The following is a 17,798-nucleotide window of genomic DNA, read 5'->3' as shown; positions in this document are numbered from 1 at the left end:
ACTAAGAGACAGTGTTCAACAGGAAATGTTAATTACTATCTGCAGGCTGAGGTGTTGACAGTTATACATACACACACAAAACAGATAATATATTTTTAATACTATTAATTGCCTATTTTTCCTGAGCTGATGGGTCCAGCCTGATTCTGATAACTTCAAAGGTGTCCCAATCCCTCTTTATACATATTTAAACAAACCGATATACTACCTCGAACACGACTGTCTTTCAACACTCAACCACTAAGTTATAATGCTTAACAGGAATCATTCTTTCTGAGACTGCTGTAAATTTTTTAGAAGTGACAAATATTAAGAAAGATTACCCACCATGCAGAGTGCAAAAGCTAATGCTAAATTGCTCAAAAGGCTGAGGGATCACAGATACAAGTATATTCAATACATTCTCTCTACCCTTATGACTCCTGATAATCATATTGAACACTTCAGAAAAAAGCACGAAGTCACTAAGAGGTCAGAGGAAGTCACCGTTCTGTCCATAAAAGAGGAATGAAATACTGAAGAAAACAACTGTGAGACCTCCAAAGCTCTGCTCTAGCTGCTTCCACAATCAACTCTTTAATTTAACTACTGCACACGCTGCAGACAAACTAAAAATTAATACGAGTCTTTTAAAGAAAGATTAAAGAATATATTAGTGTTTTTTTTTTTGTTTTGTTTTTACCTCTAGAAGTTCATCCTCCAGTTGCAGAAGACCAAGTGTTGCAGCAGGGCCATCTGAAGCAATTGATGAGATGTAATGATGCCCATCAAACGTGTCAAGCTCAACTCCTAATCTCAAAGTGTGGATGGGTAATAGCTGTCAAAAAATGAGGCAATATGCATCTGTATCTACCATAATGTAAACACATTTGAGAGTCAACAGCTCACCAAATGAAACAAAACACCCAGTGGGATGATTAAATCTTCAATTGACCTCATCTGTGTTATAGCACAAGGGTCTATCGTTTCTCTTTGTAAACCATTTGCACAAGTCAAAACAACCTGTCAGTCCTTTGGGGGAAAAGGCAATTTGCACTGTACTCTGAAATAATGTTAGCATACTGAAAAAAATGTAGGGAAGACGAGTACCACCTAAAGTCTATCCTACCCAAAAGGTAAGTTTCAACAAAGCTGACAGAAATTCCATCATCACCACTTTATACTAGGTCAATAATAACAGGACCAGCTGCCTTGTTCCTTGAGGATCTGCACTACTTTGGAGGTAGAAAAAGTACCCATGAAGAGCCCCCTGCAAACATCTAACAGTACTGGCATCCTTATTTCTGCAATGTAAAAATCAATCACTTTGTGTTAGCCTTTTCTCAGGTTGTTTCCCCCCCTCCAGGAAGCCTCCAATCATGAGTGTCTTTGTATTAGGAAGACTAGCATAAAAGTGATGCCTTATCCAGAAAAGACAGCAGGAATCATGGCAATTTGGGGAGAGGAGGTAAAGATAATCAGTAGTTATCTGATTTTTCAGGTTGGCAATTTTCTGACTTTTTATTCCCGAAGTTGAAACACTCACTCTCCTTTGGTTTCCCCAGTTTATTTTGAATATTCAAGTCAAAGGAGTAAGCCATTGATCCTTAGCATTTCCTCACAACCATTGCTTGATTATGTGCTTGTGGCCTTTCCTCACTAAGACATCCCCACGAGCATACAAATAGATCACTTACAAAAATTTGTTTTGCACAACATTAACATACGTATCAGGAACATTTATCAAAAGTTTCAGAAGACAGAAATTAATTTCAGCTCTGACCATTCCAACTAAAGGATGCCCCACCACAAGACAGGATCATTATGGCAAATCCCTCAGCAAGACCACAACACTGTTAGCAGAGTTTCAACCTCTGCTCCATCCTGTAGTGACTTTCAACAATTATTCCATAACTCAATTTTAATACAATTAAGTACCTGACAATTTGAGTCTTACATGTGTACATCCTTTTTATACCTTTCCTTAAGCTTCACCTTTTTTCTTTTTTCTTTTTTTTTCTTGTTTTCGTTTGTTTGTTTGTTTTAAGGTGCATTTTTCTTTTTTTTAAGGTGCATTTGCCCATACTATGAAAAAGTTTTGGACTGGTCCAGAAATAAGCAGGACGTGGACGGCCTCTTTTGGAAAAGCAAGACTGACAGAAAGCTGGAACCTCTCAAAATTTCTGAAATACACAAATCTTGAATTTTGAATCATGCCCTCCTGGAATTATTCTGCCATGAAGGAAATCATGCAAGTCATACCTTTGAGTACTTCTGGAGCTCTGAGTCATCCGTAATGGGCATATCCACATTCACAACCTAAAAATTGTACAGCATAACAGTTTTCAACAGCAGGACAATAAAGACATTACCAGAATTGTCAGTTCTGGACCAAAAAACAACAACAACAACAACAAAAAAGCTATATTTAAACAAAGTCATATTGTTGCAAAATAATTTAAAAAGAGTGTCAGAAAAATGTTTTAGATGCACAACATTTACATTTAGGAGTGTTGTGATTATGCACTATTAGCAGACCCTAACATTATCCTATTCTTGAAGTCTGAACGATGATTTTGGTCAAGTCCAGTAATCCTGTATAAGCACAAAATGCCATTATGTTTGACACAAATACGCACAGCAACTCGCCAATCAGAATTTGAAAAGTACGATAGCTTAAATTGTTATTACTTCAGGCTACAGAACAGCCATCTACCATCTAGACTAAACCACAATCTCTTGCAGCATGTTTCTAACATGGCTTGAAATACATTATTTTAATTACCAAATTTGAATGGAAAACGGATCATTTAGAACTCGGACAAGAAATCCCTTCAGTATACCTTTAGTTTATTTATTTGAATAAAATAACCATAACGTTTACCACCAATTTTCTTGCAATGTTCTTCCTTAACAGAATTTATCTGTAACCTTAGAGGGTTATTTATTCAAATGTTAATTGTAGTGAGATGAAATCTATAGTGATCCAGGGCCCAAGGTTGGAGCTTTGGATACTGAAATTGAGCATGTCTGGGAGGATTGCTACACTTGTTAGAATTGGAAACATAAATAACCTTGCAAAAATCAGGTAACTGTTTTCCTTCAGGCTCCTTTTGAAGTTTCTAGTTTAACAAAGTATCTACAAAGCAATGTTACCTCTCTGCTTTTTCTTTCAGCTTAACTTTATATAAGGCTCCCAGCATCCTGTTTTCCAGTATTGAGGGTGTTTTTCCCAAAAGACAGAATCCATTTGGTGTCCGTTCAGTGGTAACTAAATGAATCTATGACTGATAACTCCTCCGCTTGGCTCCTCACGGTTAGGTACTTGGCAATAGATACCACACAGCCATAAATCCCCACACGGGCTCCTAGGGTCTCCTTCCACTTCAGCAGGATCTCAGTTTCGTTCCCTGAGTTGGTGCCACAGAGGATCGGAAACACAGAGGCCGCGAGTGACACTAAATCCTCTTGTCAAACAGCTCGGGAATAGTGGGGGGAAGGACTCCAACTTGCGGTCACCTTCAGGGGAGGTTCAGGGAGCTGAGTGTAGGGGCGAAGCAGTGTGAACAGAGGCTGAGCAGGCTGAACTCAAGCTAAACGCTGCTACAAACACAGCCAAGCACGACCTGAGGGAGGCTCAGATAACAAAACCCGGAAGAACCCAAAACCGACTTTCCAACCAGGCTGCCATAACAGTTTCCTTCTATTATTTAACAGGCCCAACTATTAACATTTTAACAACTATTAACACTAAACGGCCTCAACTCATGCCAGGGGAGGTCCAGAGTGGATATTAGCAAGCATTTCTTCACAGACAGGGTGGTTGGGGGCTGGAACTGGCTGCCCAGGGAAGTGGTAGAGCCACAGACCCTGGAGGGATTTAAGAGGGGCATGGAGGTGGCCCTCAGGGCCACGGTGTCACCACGGACTTGGCAGTGTTTGGGTGATAGCTGGACTTGAGCTACAGGGCCTTTTCCAACAGAAATGATGCTATGATTCTCACTCCTGCCATCCCACTGGCGGCAGCTCAAGAAGAATTAGGATCAGGCAGTTTCACACACTAAGCAGGTTTTCGTCCTCTGCGGGAAGCGCGATAGTGCTAAGGGAAGAAATATCAGACTCCTGAAATGCAAGGATGGGAATATCAAGCAACTGAAGTGGGCAGCCAAACAGATTTATTACATCATGTACATAATCTTATACAAACTTCAGATGTTAAAGGAGTGCTAATGGAAAGAAGAGAAGCAAGTTTCTCAAGACAATTCTTAAAGCTACTTTAAATCTTCCAGCGAGCAATTGGAATGATGGCTACTCCGAGTAGTAAATATAAGTGTCTCTAAATCAATTGGACAAGCAATGCAAAGACAAACAGGGCATTTTGGTGGTGGCAGTGAGAATTCCTTAAGGCTTCAGAAAGAGCATTGGCTGGAGACTTTTATCTGCACTCCCTGGCTAACACAGCCCTGAAAAGCAGTACTGAATTACAATTTCAGTCAACTCCTTATGACAGTTCATCAAAATAATCTTTTGCTTGGCAATCATTTAATACGAGGTGAAGAAATATCTAATAGGCACTGGCACCATAAAGTTACACTACCTTGAATTACTTGTTATTTTCCCAGTATGTTTGAAAATCATTCTTTCATTCTTCTAATAAAATCGTAAGATTCTTCATGAAACATGGGAGCTCTACTCTGAGCCATTTTTTCCCAGTGCACAATAAAACAAACAGATCATAAATGAAAAGATGTGTTATTTTTGTGATTTAAGTGGCTGCTGTGATGTAGATTTAGAAGGACAGCTGATTTTTTTATACCTCTGTTTCTGTCTAGTTTCTATATAACAATAGTAGCCATATAAACAGGTTTTTAAAATATATTAATTATACAATTTCTGTATTTCAGCCTTGATGTTAATGGAAGCAAAATTTGATGTTACTGATCTGTTCCAAACACTGAGCTGTTCTATAAACAGCCTGTAATGATAAGCTCACAGATGTGTAATTAAAAAAAAAATAAAAAAAGAAAAAACACAAAAAACAACACATACATGAGTGTAGTTCATTGAAAGATAACATACCATAACTTCATATTCAGGTCCCAGCAGGTTTTCCCACTTGGATTTCAGCTCATATGCTGGAGGAAATGGGACTCTTCCTAAATATGAAAGCAAGTATTAAATTTACAAGCACATTTTACATTCAGAAGTACATTTGCTTCTAAATACTTCAATAAAAATTCAGTGTAAATAAAAGATTACAGGGAATAATCACAAAAAGGAAATTGCATTAAGCTGAGTCTATCAGTGCAAATCAAAAACGACGCTCTTAGGAAAACAATGCAAAATGTCAGCTAGTGCTAAAGTGTGATTTATTCAACTGAGTGGCAGAAGAGGTGATGCTTGTGTTGATGAGATGTGAGTTCTGTACCATATAGTACTGTAAATAAATCATTCTTTCAGGCTGCAAAATAAATTTCACACAACTGCATAATTTGTTGCTATAAAACCGCTTGCCACTCCAAGGGAGCATTATCTCCCACCAAAACGAAGCCCCTTAAGAAGCAAAACACCTGACAAGATATTGCTGGTATCAAGGAGCTGCGTAAGCACAATGCAGTCATACACTTTATTTATGCATTTGGCAGGTATGTCTAGTTTAATTAGGCCAGTAAGTAACATGAGCTTTAATATAAGCTCCAGTTCCAAACCAGTCTTCCGTGGGAACTTGGCTATCTTGACATTTATATCTTTTCAGCTTTCTTACTTATGCAACCAAGGCAGTATTACATTCATGTAAGACAATTTGACAGAGCTAGACAGCAGAAAATGACTGGCTGCCCTGCGTTTGACCTCAGCCAGAAGCTCAGCACACATATAAAGTTCCACGCTGAAGCAATGTTTAACTGGTAAGAATCAAACTTTAAAACAAATTCCATCTAGCAGCCACAGCAGCAGCAACTGGGGTCTGAATTACTGAAAACTGACTTTTTTTTTTTTCTTTCCCCCCCCCCGAGTGGCTGCAATAGTTTGTCAGATGTCTAGACGAGGCACAGACCACTCGGTACTGCCGATGTCACTCTGAAATTTCGGATGTAAATCACCACCTCACATTTTGCGCACAAACTAGCAAGCAAAATACCTTGGGGGGGATTTTGAAGACACCAAGAAGCTCAGAGCCTACCTACGAGGAAAAGCCAAGACAAACGGCATGCCTAACTGCCTTTGCTTTCAACACCTTCACAGATTGCAAAGATAAAACACGTGAGCTTTGCAATAGGATCCTCATTACATCATTTTATAACTTTGAAGTTTTCCACTCATTAAAAATAAGGATTTAAGTTAACTTATACAACATAATTATATCTCTTCCATCACTTTCTGTCATGCCAGATAGGCAAATTCTGTCTGATCTGCACCGAGAAACTACTTTGCAAAGAGCCTAACAAGTCAGATTTCTCTTGGAAATATCCAGGGCACCTTTAAACATAAGGCTCAAGGAGATTCAGATATCCAAGGTTTCTCCAGCAATTCAAGTAACTATTTGCTGTCATCAAAACCAAACCCCACCAATAATAAAAACTTGGGCTTTTAAATACAGACCACAGTTCTCTTTGAAATAAATTATCTTCTTTAAAAAGGAAAAGCCAAGCTGTCCTGAAATTCTGGGCTGTGACTTGAGGCTTTTTCCTCCGTTTGAATTTAATTGAAGTTTCTAAAGGGAAGTCATCTTTGTGAGCTGTTATCAAGCGCAGGCTGATCACTATCTTTACTTCCCAACTGTAGCAAAGACAGAGCACCAGCACACCTTTCTACTCCTTCTATTTGCAAAAATGCATACGGACAAAAATTCATTGATTTCTTTTGCTGCTCTTACAAAGCTATCCCATGGACACACAGCACCTAAGCACCTGCAGTCCCCTGTGTAGTCAGATGTGGATTTTCAGGTTCACCAGGAGTAACGAACCTTAGGGTCAGGCTCACAGTTCAGTTCAACAACTGAAAGCTGTGTTCAGTTGGCTGAATACAGATTTCTCTGTCACTTCTTGAACATGATACCAGAATCCACGGGTTGTTCAGAGCAGCTGTTGATGCACGTCCCCATTTGAAGTTGCCCCCTTTCTTCCTTTCTAACACCCTCTGAAGTCTTTGCTTGTAACTTCCTCAGAACCGTGGAAGGTTGGATGAAGGGCCTTGGATTAGATATATTTAATTTCAATGGTATCACCCAAGTCACTTCAAATGCTCCTTTTTCCCCCCAAACAGCTTTTTCCACATGGCAGTTCGTAGGAAGTTGCTTTTTCAGTCTCTCATCCAGCTGGATTTCTCATGACCTGAGATATGTACCTCTTCTGGAATGTATAAGGCTTCAGAAATTAAAACGCTTCCCAGAGACAGCTTTCATTTGCAACAACTTCAACATATAATTACAGTCCTGTCCCTCTGCCTGCACTTCCATACAGTTTTTCCCTTCTTGTTAGATAGTGTCAAGAATAAAACGTAAGTGTATTGTAAAAATCATCTTTCCTGGTCAAAATTGCTGGCATCTTCAAAACTGGAATGCTTTCTTCTTACAATCTCTTCCAAATTTCACGAACTCACAAGGGTGTGTCCTGTGCTCTACCACCCTTCAGTAATGCATCACCTTTATCTTCCCTGCTGCTGGATGTTTTTCTCCAGACATCTTTAAGCTCCTGGCTAGCATCATCATATCTTCGGGTTTTTGAGTACTGCTGCAAGGCAAAGGGAAGCAGTTCTGCCCAGTCTGCAGTCTTGCAGATGCAGCTGTTAAGTTAATTGCCTGTAGTCTGCTAGCAGAAAGTTTCAGGCCTCATGCACATTGCATCCTAAACCATGTTGCCTTTGTAACAGCACTGTTTAATCATGGTTTTGCCTGGCCAGAATTAGTATTTAATACCTCTCCAGGAAACACAATTTAATAAGAATTTCAAACAACTGGGCTTAAAAGGAAGTAATACATATTTTTATAAAACATACCTTTTGCATTAAACTTTTTAAAAGCATTTCCAGAGTTTAGTCAGAGCCTTAAATTAGCAGTATTTACTTTAGCACCATTATAATGAAGTGTCCATCACCATGTCCAAAATAAGCACCTATCTTTGGAATTTAAACTTGGCCACTAAATTCTACTTGGAGGTGAAATCTTATACATCGTATTTCAGTATGAATAAAATTTGCAACTAAGTGTTTCAACCTTTTAACAAAGATATATACACACACCTATTTTATAGCTGCAAAAAGCTTTTGCAGTGCTTTGTAACTTTAAGGGGTTTTTCCCCTATGAAAAATCAGTTTAATCAAACAATGATACTTGCTTGTTGTTTCATTGAAGGCCACTGATTCCTTACTCGGTTTGAAAACCATGCCCACTTCATATCCTGTAGGTCCAAGGAGGACCAGCACTACCAGATGGTATCAAGGGCAATATCCAGCTGCAAACAAACAATATCTGCAGCATTTAAATGTTGGTATCCCAAAACACACTCCACATATGAACACCTTAAGCTGTATTACCCAGGGTAAGTGGAGCTCGGACACACAGGAGAACAGAGAAATCTGTAGTAGCCTTGCTGCGTGATGCACTGGGTAACGCAGTGCACATACACCACGCTGCTTCTGCAAGCAATCAGCACGGGCCCAGCCAGGAGCTAGGAATTCCAGGCTGCAAAGTATTTGCCAGAGCCGGGTGCATCTGCACCATACTCCAGAGTGCTCCAAGAAAAGGGATTACGAGGTTGGCACAAGGTTAGAAATGAGGGGGCGCCACGCATACACGTATAACTTGGTTACAAATTCCTTTAGAAATTATGGGGTTTGGAGAATTTATGGAGAGGCAATGGATCTGTATCTGTAAGTCTGGATATATTGTGGAAATGGCTCAGAAATACACTTGGATACAAGCTGACTGTTCGGAGCACAGAGACCACTAAGGCATATCTAGATAATGTACCTTGAGACTAAGAGAGTTTGTTAGCTCTAAGCCAGGTAAAAGCAATTTCAGTTCCCCATGTAAACTGATCCTGGCACTGATAGACCGTATTTGCACAGCATGAGGTATTAGGTAACAAATTCCTCCAAAAGTTCTCTTTGCATCGGGGCAGACATCTGCTGCCTGTGACACAAGATAACCCAACCACAAGCCATCAGGAACTGAGTGCAGAGATACTACTCACTCCAGTAGAAAAAGAAAAGACTTTATGCACAGAAAGTTCCACTGTGTTTGGAGAAAAAAAAAAGGACTGGGTAAATGACACAGGACAGTGTGTGTTCCTCTTCTAGTCTCTGGCATAGCGAGCCCAAGTCCTCCTGGCTCTTCTGCCCCTAAATACATCCTACTTCTAAGTCCTTAACTTTTTCCTCCAGTGTAAATACAAATCAATATATGCTTTTCCACTCCAACTGCTAAAACAATGCTTTGATAACCTTAAATCTTAGCTACTCAGTCACCTCTGTTTTGGCTTCCTATTTCTGGGAACATGCAGAAGTCACAACAAAGGATGTCTGGTTATAAGGCTTGGACAGAAAAGTAAAACAGAATGGAGCATAGGAACTGCTAACATTTCTCTCATTTCCAGGTTGTCTTTAATACTGACAGATCTTACACAGTCATAGCAAAATTGTTATTCATTGACAGCCATAATTTAGACTCCTCTATTGCATCTACATATCTAAGAAACAAGGCATAAGGATAATTTATGCTGACTTCAACACAAGCTGTAGAAATTCACCCAGAAGTTCCTGTAGATGAGGCCAGAAATCTGTAGAGGATTTGAAGCGTGCCTTCTGGAAAGACCTCCAGCCTTGATTCCCAAGTCAGCTAAAAACCAAAGCAAGCCATGCCTTTGTGATCTGTTGCTATGCCCAACTGCCTTTTACTGCTAAAAACGCACGCCTAATTTCAACACCCATCCGGCCTCCAACTCCAGCCATCAGGTTTTATTGTGCCTTTGCCAGACCAGAGATTCTCGTCCTCCTACATAGGTACGTAGTCAAAAACTTCCCAGTTCAGCTACAAAGCTCAGGACAAGCAAGCCAGAAATTGCACATCTAGAGTCTGAACTCTAGTTTCCAACAGTAGGACGGGAGGAGGCAGTACTCAGCAGTATCGGTACTACCAGATAAATCAGTTGGGTCTCAGAAGTAGCAGACAGCAAGAAGAGGCTCACTGCCAAGTGGGAAATCTCACAGGAGATGGACAGAAGCTGTGCTATGCTTTCTGCTTCTCCAGCACTCCAGGAAATATCAGCGACCAGCAGCACTACAAGCAGGATAAGCAAAAAGGAGCAAGGCATTGCACTTGGTACATGGTTGAGACTGATGCTCCGCGTGGAAAATGACTTAAAAACAGAGATGTCACAAGATGTGATTCCCCGTCCCTGCTGCTGCAGTCCTTCGGCAAGCCCTACTCAGTCAAATCTTCTGAGAGAAGATCCTGTGACCTGAGCTGCAGCCAGCAAGAGGCCAGGTCAAGGAGCTCAGGAGGTGGGTTCTGATCAAGTTGCAGCAGTGCCGGAACAAGGAGCAAGTAGGCATCAGGGATGATGTACGGGAAAACGAAAGAATATTTTGAAAAGACTGCAGAGGTGAAAGCCTAAGACCTGCAAGGGCTGGAAGGAAGATACGACTGAGGCAACACTGAATCACAAAGCAAATGTGAATTCCCAAGAGGGTAGAAGCTGATTCTGACTTGTGGCAGAAGGAGAAATGCTTCATCGTCATGCTGTTCACTTTGCAGTTTGGTTCAGGGACCTGACAGCAGAGGAGGATTACAGAAAATTGCAGGCAGAACACCTCATGTCAGCAGAGAGGGATGAGGGATAGAAAGAATTGGTGAACTGGAGGAAGTCAGCTCTGCAGAGCTGATGAGATTCATTCCAGAGTATTGAAAGGGCTGCAATGCCACCGCATGTAATCTTGTACATGTATAGAAATACACACTGGATTAAAGGCAATTCCAAAGAATCAGAAGAGATGCTGCAAGATATTCTATCCACCTGATGTATGCAGGCTCTGCTTCTTTTCAGTCTGAAAATTATCCTTCTGTTTTTGGATTTCCTCATTCTTACTGTCCACACTAGTTTCAGTCCCTACAGCTCCAGGGGATACTATGACTGGAACAGTTGGCTGCACTGTGAAAATAGATGGGAAAAAATAAATCAGACAGATGCTGCAAAATATAGGAAGTAGTAACACCACCTCATTAACTGCTTTTTGTTTGTTTGTTTTGGCTACGCAGGAGTTTGGCACACAGTTTTCCAGAAGCCCTCGTTTCTCTCTCATTCCTCCTGAAGTGTCATCTTCTACAGAGTGCCCTTATGAAATCCAGGATCACGTGAGATCTAGCCCTAATTATTAAATCAGGTCACTGTCAATGGAGCAGAAAATAAAATTTATTACTGAAAAATGGAAGGGGTGGGGAAAAAAATTAGAATTACCTTTACCTGAACATCTTTCTGAAGAAATGGTAGAAGAAGGTTTCCTTCTGAGTAAGGTAAGGCGTACGACCTGTCCTGTGTTACGCAACGCCTCCACCACTTCTTGGTTGGTATAATCCTGTATATTAACTCCATCAACCTAAATCATATAACAGTAACCAGGTTACATTCCTATGCTGTACCATACACCATAAGTAACGTCCACATTTTGTGCAGGAGTTATAAGGCTATTCACACCCAAGACGTTAGTATTTGCAAAACAATCTTATTAAAATCAGTTACATTTCAATAATCAGACAAAACTTTCAAAATACATTTTAAAAGATAACAACAGTAATTTCTTCTGTGTTCACATGCCGACATTAGAAAAGTAAAAAAGTGAATAGGCTAATTCTTTAATTCAGATCTTTTAATTTACACCCAAAACACTCTGTTTACCCACTCCATTAGATCATACATCAATAGGGGTTTCTCCTGAAAAACTGCAGATAAAAGCAGAAGGTTTATCAAATTTTGTTGTCATAAAGGAAAAGCTGACTTTGGAAGGTCCAGCCCAGCACACATGATTTTTAATTACTTTTTAATTTATCTCTCTATATTATTTCTTAAAACAAAAAGATGGTGCAGTTCATTCCTGTTTGTACTGTGAATGCAAAATTGGCCATTATTCAATTCATTCCTATTCAAAGGTTTTTAATTTTTCTACATATAAAGCTTGGGTTTTGAAACCTAAATTGTGACTATTAATATTTTGATTGTATCCACACTATGCTACACTCTAATTAAGGACCATAAACAGTCTGCCACATCTTGCAAAATCTTAACCACCCTCAAGTCCCACTGAATTCAATAGAAGCTAATGCTTCTCTTCTTTACTTTAGGCCAAAAGCCAAGATTCTCCACTCAAACATTTTAATCCAAATGCTTGCCTCTTTCATAGTTAACTGCTATTTAATACTTTGTTGAAGAGAAAAAACAGTATTTTAACCATAACCAAAAAAAAGCGACTCATTTCTGTAATAATTCAAATAGAACTCTTCAAGATCTTTCATCTGTTCTACCTAAACAAATATGAATTACCAAATTCTGTCCTCCACAAAGCAGAGAAAGTTTAGTTAGTATTAGAAAGTCTTTACTAAGTTGTTTTTCTACTACTGAGACATGTACTGAACTATCAGTTCCACAATACATAAGCAGAACATTTACAGCACCAATTACTTACCGCAACAATTTTGTCGTGAACGTGAATTTGGCCGTTGTGGTCAGCAGCACTACCAGGAATTATATTTTTCACAAAAATCCCTGAAGGTTCTGTTGGGGGTGGAAATGAAGAAGAGAAACAAGTCACTAAGCTAATCTGTTTCTTTTCTAATTATTATTATTATTATTATTATTATTATTATATATATTTTTTACTTCCAGCATTTTTCACACACTTTCATCCACAGTTATGATCCTGCAAAGACTGACATTTGCACATTACTACTTTAAACAGCTTGATACAGAATAACTGAGGATCTCTGATAGAAAAAAAAAAACAGCACTGGTACCAGCACCTATAATACATTGACCTCAGTAATTTTTCTTTAAAGGGGTTCACAAAAGGCCACCTCCTCCATGGATTCACCCTTGTGCCTACAAGGCTTTAAGCCACGATCACCTGAATTCCATGCTGCATTTGACTTCAACAGGACTACCTAAGCTAAAAGTATGTGCTTAAGTACTTTGATCAAGACTTCAAGCATCCTCTTCTAGCTAAAGAATTTAGTCCTTTAAATCTTAATGAAAAAAGATTAAAAAAAAAAAAAAAAAAAAGAGAGAAACATGGCAGTCAGAAAAGCTGTCCTTTGTCATGTTTGAAGTTTGATTATTAATTCTAAGTAGGAAATTAAAAACAAACAAACAAACAGTTAAAACAATCATCAGTTGAAACAGTAACCCTTCCCCTCCACCACCAGCACCACCACTCCCCTCCCTACCCGCAAACAAATAACAGTGATGTTTAATCCTAGTGAATCTTGACACTTCTTCCATCCTTTTGGGAACACTAAACACGCAGACACCTGCCCAGCATGGTTTGTCCATGCTCAGGAAGCTCCTCTGCTGGTGCTTCAAGGCCACCTTTTCTCTTTGCCTCACACATGCACCTCCCTGACCCACTTCCCAGTGCTCACCACACCGTGATTCCTGAGTGGCAAGCCAACAGGATCTCCTGGGAATTACAAGGGCAGCAATGCAACCCCAGCTGTGTCACATTCCCAGGATACTTTCTTGAGTCCCATGAGGAAGGGGAAGGAAGAAAAAGCAACACCCCTTCGTGTTAAACCAGATATTCAGTGAGTCAATTCTGAAGATACTATCATTTGTGGAACCAGTAAGTGAAAGATGAGTAAACAGCTCTAATTTAAAGTGGATTTACAAAAAAAGAAAAATAATTCCATGTTCCTATATCCTAGCACAGGTATTTTCATCTGTTCCCTGGGTTTAGAGACCGGAGCAGTCATCCACCAGAGAGGTAAATCACCTTGTGAAGGCGGCATACACATCACACACATCTGAGGTTCTCTGCATCTGCCTGGCAGAGGGATGGACTATTTAATCTGATTGATCATTTCCATTCTAGCACCTACAATTCATTAAATAAATGAAAATGCACATTGAGCTATTTTGTAACGATGCCATATGAAACTGGATGCAAACCAGGGACACGTGATACAGCGGTTTTGATACTCTTCTTAAAATGTTGCACCTGAATTATGTTATGTACCACAGGGCAAAAAAAGGAACAGTGTAGGCAGGAACCTGACTATGTTAGCGTCTGTATGTGCAAGAGCAACCTGGTACAGTTTAATGTCTTGCACAGTAACAGCACAAGTATGTAAAATTCACAGTCCGGTCATCAAGTGAGAATCATTTTATAATGTAATTGCAGCTCTTTAAAAACATTCTGTGGGTCAATTTCACTTTGCACTTAGTTCTTCAAAAATCATCAGTTTGTAGGTTATACTGTTTCAAAGAAGTGCTCTCCATTTCCCCTGTAGTGAATGAAGAGTATTTGAAAAGCCTCTGTCCCAGACTTGACTAAATCCCTCAGAACTCACCCAAATCGCATGTGCCAGCATATCCAACAATTGTTATTCCCAGGCTTTGCCCATTCTTTTTTATAAGTTCAACATCATAGGTCTCAAAAAGGTTGGCATTATCCTAGAAATAAAACACAAGACAATTAAAATATACATCTCTCATCATTTCTTGGTACCACTACAATACTGCAGGTTCAGATCTTTGTAAGTAAGCAGTGATTTCAATTTTCCCCTTTCAGAAGGGATCACATTTGCAAAGGAGATGCATCTGAGATTTTATGAAAACATGGTGTCATCCAAAGTCATCAATTGCTTTCAAAATTCTTGGCTACTATTTTCTCCACGTTAACTGTCAGAGGTATCATATTCACATTTCGTTGAAAACAAACGTTTTTATTAGACTGCTCAGGGGCCATTTCCCCTTGGATTCCACTGCCACTTGGTAACAACACACTTTCCAGCCAATCCCAAAAGACAACAGAACCTGAGTGCCCTCTTAATTTCACCTCTCCCTTTCATGTGTTAGTCCAGATAAACAGTGTCATGAAGCCACTTGCTCACGCTGCTCCTGCTGGACAGTTAAGAAGCCAGAAAAGGGGTATAAATCCACAGCCTTATCACATCACATGTTCCTGCCAGAAAAAGTGATGCTCATCTCTCCTTGTCGTTGCCTACTGAGGAAGCGAGGGGCAACAGGAAAGGGATCTCAAAGCAGAGACAGGTTTGATGCCCTGACACGAAGGAATTCACGAGTATACGCAGCAGTCACATCTCTACTGCAGCAGCAGTTGCCTAAAGTGCAAATAAGTGAGACCACGTCGGTGCCTGAGCTTATTCGTGGTTTTTATGCTACTTCCTAAACCACAAAACCATACCAGAAGTCAATCTTGCACACATCAGTTTAACAAGTTTGATTTGATCTTACTCCAATTTGAACACCACCAAACTGCAAAGAGCACTAGAAGCCTCCAACTACCTAAAGGAAATGAAAAGCAAATTATTCATTTGCATTCACTGAAAATTAGTTTTAAGACCTAACTGAGGAGAATATTAATTTGTAAATGCTTTGTTGTTGAACTGATGAGAAGACTTCTCATAACAAACAATACTCAAAGAGAGAAGCACATAACATGATCCGTTCTCTGAACACTCTGCTTACTGCAGCTACCAAAATACCCTAGGAGGCACTACCTACAATTAAAATGCGATTCAGTCTTACAGTAGAGAAGGGTATGGAGAAAACCCCTTCCAGAGCTGGCTTAAGTCAAGTGAAAAATCAAAACTGCAGGACAGCATTCAAACAGGCCACCCCAAAGACACTGGTGATACCAAAGAGGAAAAATAATCAAGCGCATAGATCTGGGACTGCAAGTGACAAATTAAAATACATAAAGCTGTTTGTTTTCAAGGACTAGGTATAGCCCAATGGGACCAAAAATAAGGAGGTGATCATAGTGAGGTCTGTTAAAGTGATGAAGTCAATAGGGACGGTATCAATGCTCACAGGGAAAAGAAACAGTTTCTGATTTCCAGGTCCATTTAAGAGAATGAACAAAATAAACTTAATCAAATACTTGCCAGATGTCAGCTCTGGAAGGACCTATGTTAAGAAGTAAGCCAAAGTTACAGTTGTACCTATTTCACCTTTCACTGAAGTTAATAAACTGCTATCTCCTTTCTTATCACACCCACCTTCACTAGCCAACTTATTAACTGCTTTCCAACTCTCTTGCTCCATAAGACACTGATGGGGATGAAGATAAATTTTGGTGCTCTGTCCCTTATCTTTAGGAGAGGGAATCAAATCAACAAATGAGCCTATAGCAACATCTGAAATGGAACTACAGACTTGAGAGTCCTGCTGTTTTGGCAATCTCAAGTCCTTCATGGTCATTGCTCTGGTGCTACAGAAATTTCCCCTAACTCATGTTACTGGCAGAACGCAAAACATCGAAGTGTAATCTGGAAAATCAAAGTGCAGAGTTGTAAACACAATCAGCTCCAGTAGGCTGCTAATATTGCCTTCAGTATCCTTGAGAACACAGATAATAACAGTTTTCTCCTACCCATGCACAGACATTAGAAGTTTCAGTTACTCTCTCCTGCAGGAGACTCAAAGGAAATCAAATTTTAATACAGAGCTAGGGGAAAAAAAAAAAAAGCACAAGATAACACATATTAAAAAAAGCCTTTCTGCTGGTTTGTAAAACAGAAATGGAAAATCTTTTCTATTTCAAAGCTCAAGGCTAGTGAAAGTACTCAGAAACGAGAGAAATTAGATTATAGGAGGAAGTTCTATTGTGAATTAACAGAAACTGAAAGGTAGACCGAGAAAATCGTCAGTAAATTAATAAATATGTTCAGATTATTAAACAAGCCCACTTTTAAGACTCTGACCTTAAAGTATGTAGATTACCCCTCTTTCATTTCTCTGCCACTCAAGTTTCCTACTACACTTCTGAGAAGAGTTTGAGAAGGACCCAAATACTTTCACGACAGCTTCAGCCACAATAGCATATCAGAGAGATGCCAGACGTGCTCTGCTTCCCAAAGCTGATGGCTGCCTTTGCAGTGACTGCGCAGTAAGCACGAAGGTGAATTTGTAACAATGACTCCTAGTCTGACATTTAAAGATGGTGTTTAAAAAAAAAAAAAAAAAAGCTCTCTTCACTCATATTCAAGAGACTAGATAAGAGAGAAAAGGCTACTCAGATTCTACACCTAAATCTAAGCAGCACAGTAGTAGCAGATGGCGCACAAGCACAGCTTTGTTTATGTTTCAAGACCTACTGTACACTTAGTGTAGCATTTGTTGATTTTAATTACTCAAAACTGAAAAGAATGACTTCAAAAACAAGAGACTTTGATATGACCATGTTAAGATTTGCTAAAACAAGTTTCAAAATTTTTAGATATATTTCCTATCACAGACAGTAGTGTAGACTATGAAAACATTACACTTATGTTTCATAAAAAGATGATACTGCTGAATAATTCTGGTTTGGCCATGGCACTCTGGATTTCAGACTATGGAAATTCATATTCAGGTTTTAAATCCACTTACAAATGATTGATTAGCAAAAATGTAATGAGCTAAGAAGGAGAACTAGAAGCGCCATTTATTGATAATGGTCATGGTCTTCGTAATTAAATCAGCCACTTTGAAATAAATTCCATAAAGCTGGTCATTCTGATCCCAAGATTATAGGTATTAACAGCATATAAGAAAAAGGGGAAAATTAGAGGAAGCAGGCCTAAAATAACGATCACTTAAACTCATACA

General features: G+C 39.4%; 1 protein-coding gene across 7 annotated transcripts in view; it reads right to left on the bottom strand.

The window, feature by feature from the left end:
* Positions 1-17,798, bottom strand: part of PATJ (PATJ crumbs cell polarity complex component) — a 145,582-nt gene that overhangs the window by 113,733 nt on the left and 14,051 nt on the right. For 5 of the 7 annotated variants that reach the window (XM_084528545.1, XM_084528543.1, XM_084528549.1 and 2 more), the window contains exons 10-16: positions 14,534-14,636; positions 12,655-12,743; positions 11,433-11,571; positions 10,992-11,126; positions 5,059-5,135; positions 2,242-2,298; positions 683-817 (exon numbers count right to left, since the gene is read on the bottom strand). In XM_084528545.1, the coding sequence (XP_084384671.1) occupies positions 683-817; positions 2,242-2,298; positions 5,059-5,135; positions 10,992-11,126; positions 11,433-11,571; positions 12,655-12,743; positions 14,534-14,636 (735 nt within the window). The remainder of the gene's footprint in view (positions 1-682; positions 818-2,241; positions 2,299-5,058; positions 5,136-10,991; positions 11,127-11,432; positions 11,572-12,654; positions 12,744-14,533; positions 14,637-17,798) is intronic. The other 2 variants (XM_084528547.1, XM_084528548.1) reach the window with 2 other exon arrangements.

Source organism: Aythya ferina, assembly GCF_964211825.1.
Source record: "Aythya ferina genome assembly, chromosome: 8".
Taxonomy (NCBI): Eukaryota; Metazoa; Chordata; class Aves; order Anseriformes; family Anatidae; genus Aythya; species Aythya ferina.
Note: the sequence above shows the minus strand (reverse complement) of the source record. Positions and strands in the feature narration are given on the sequence as shown.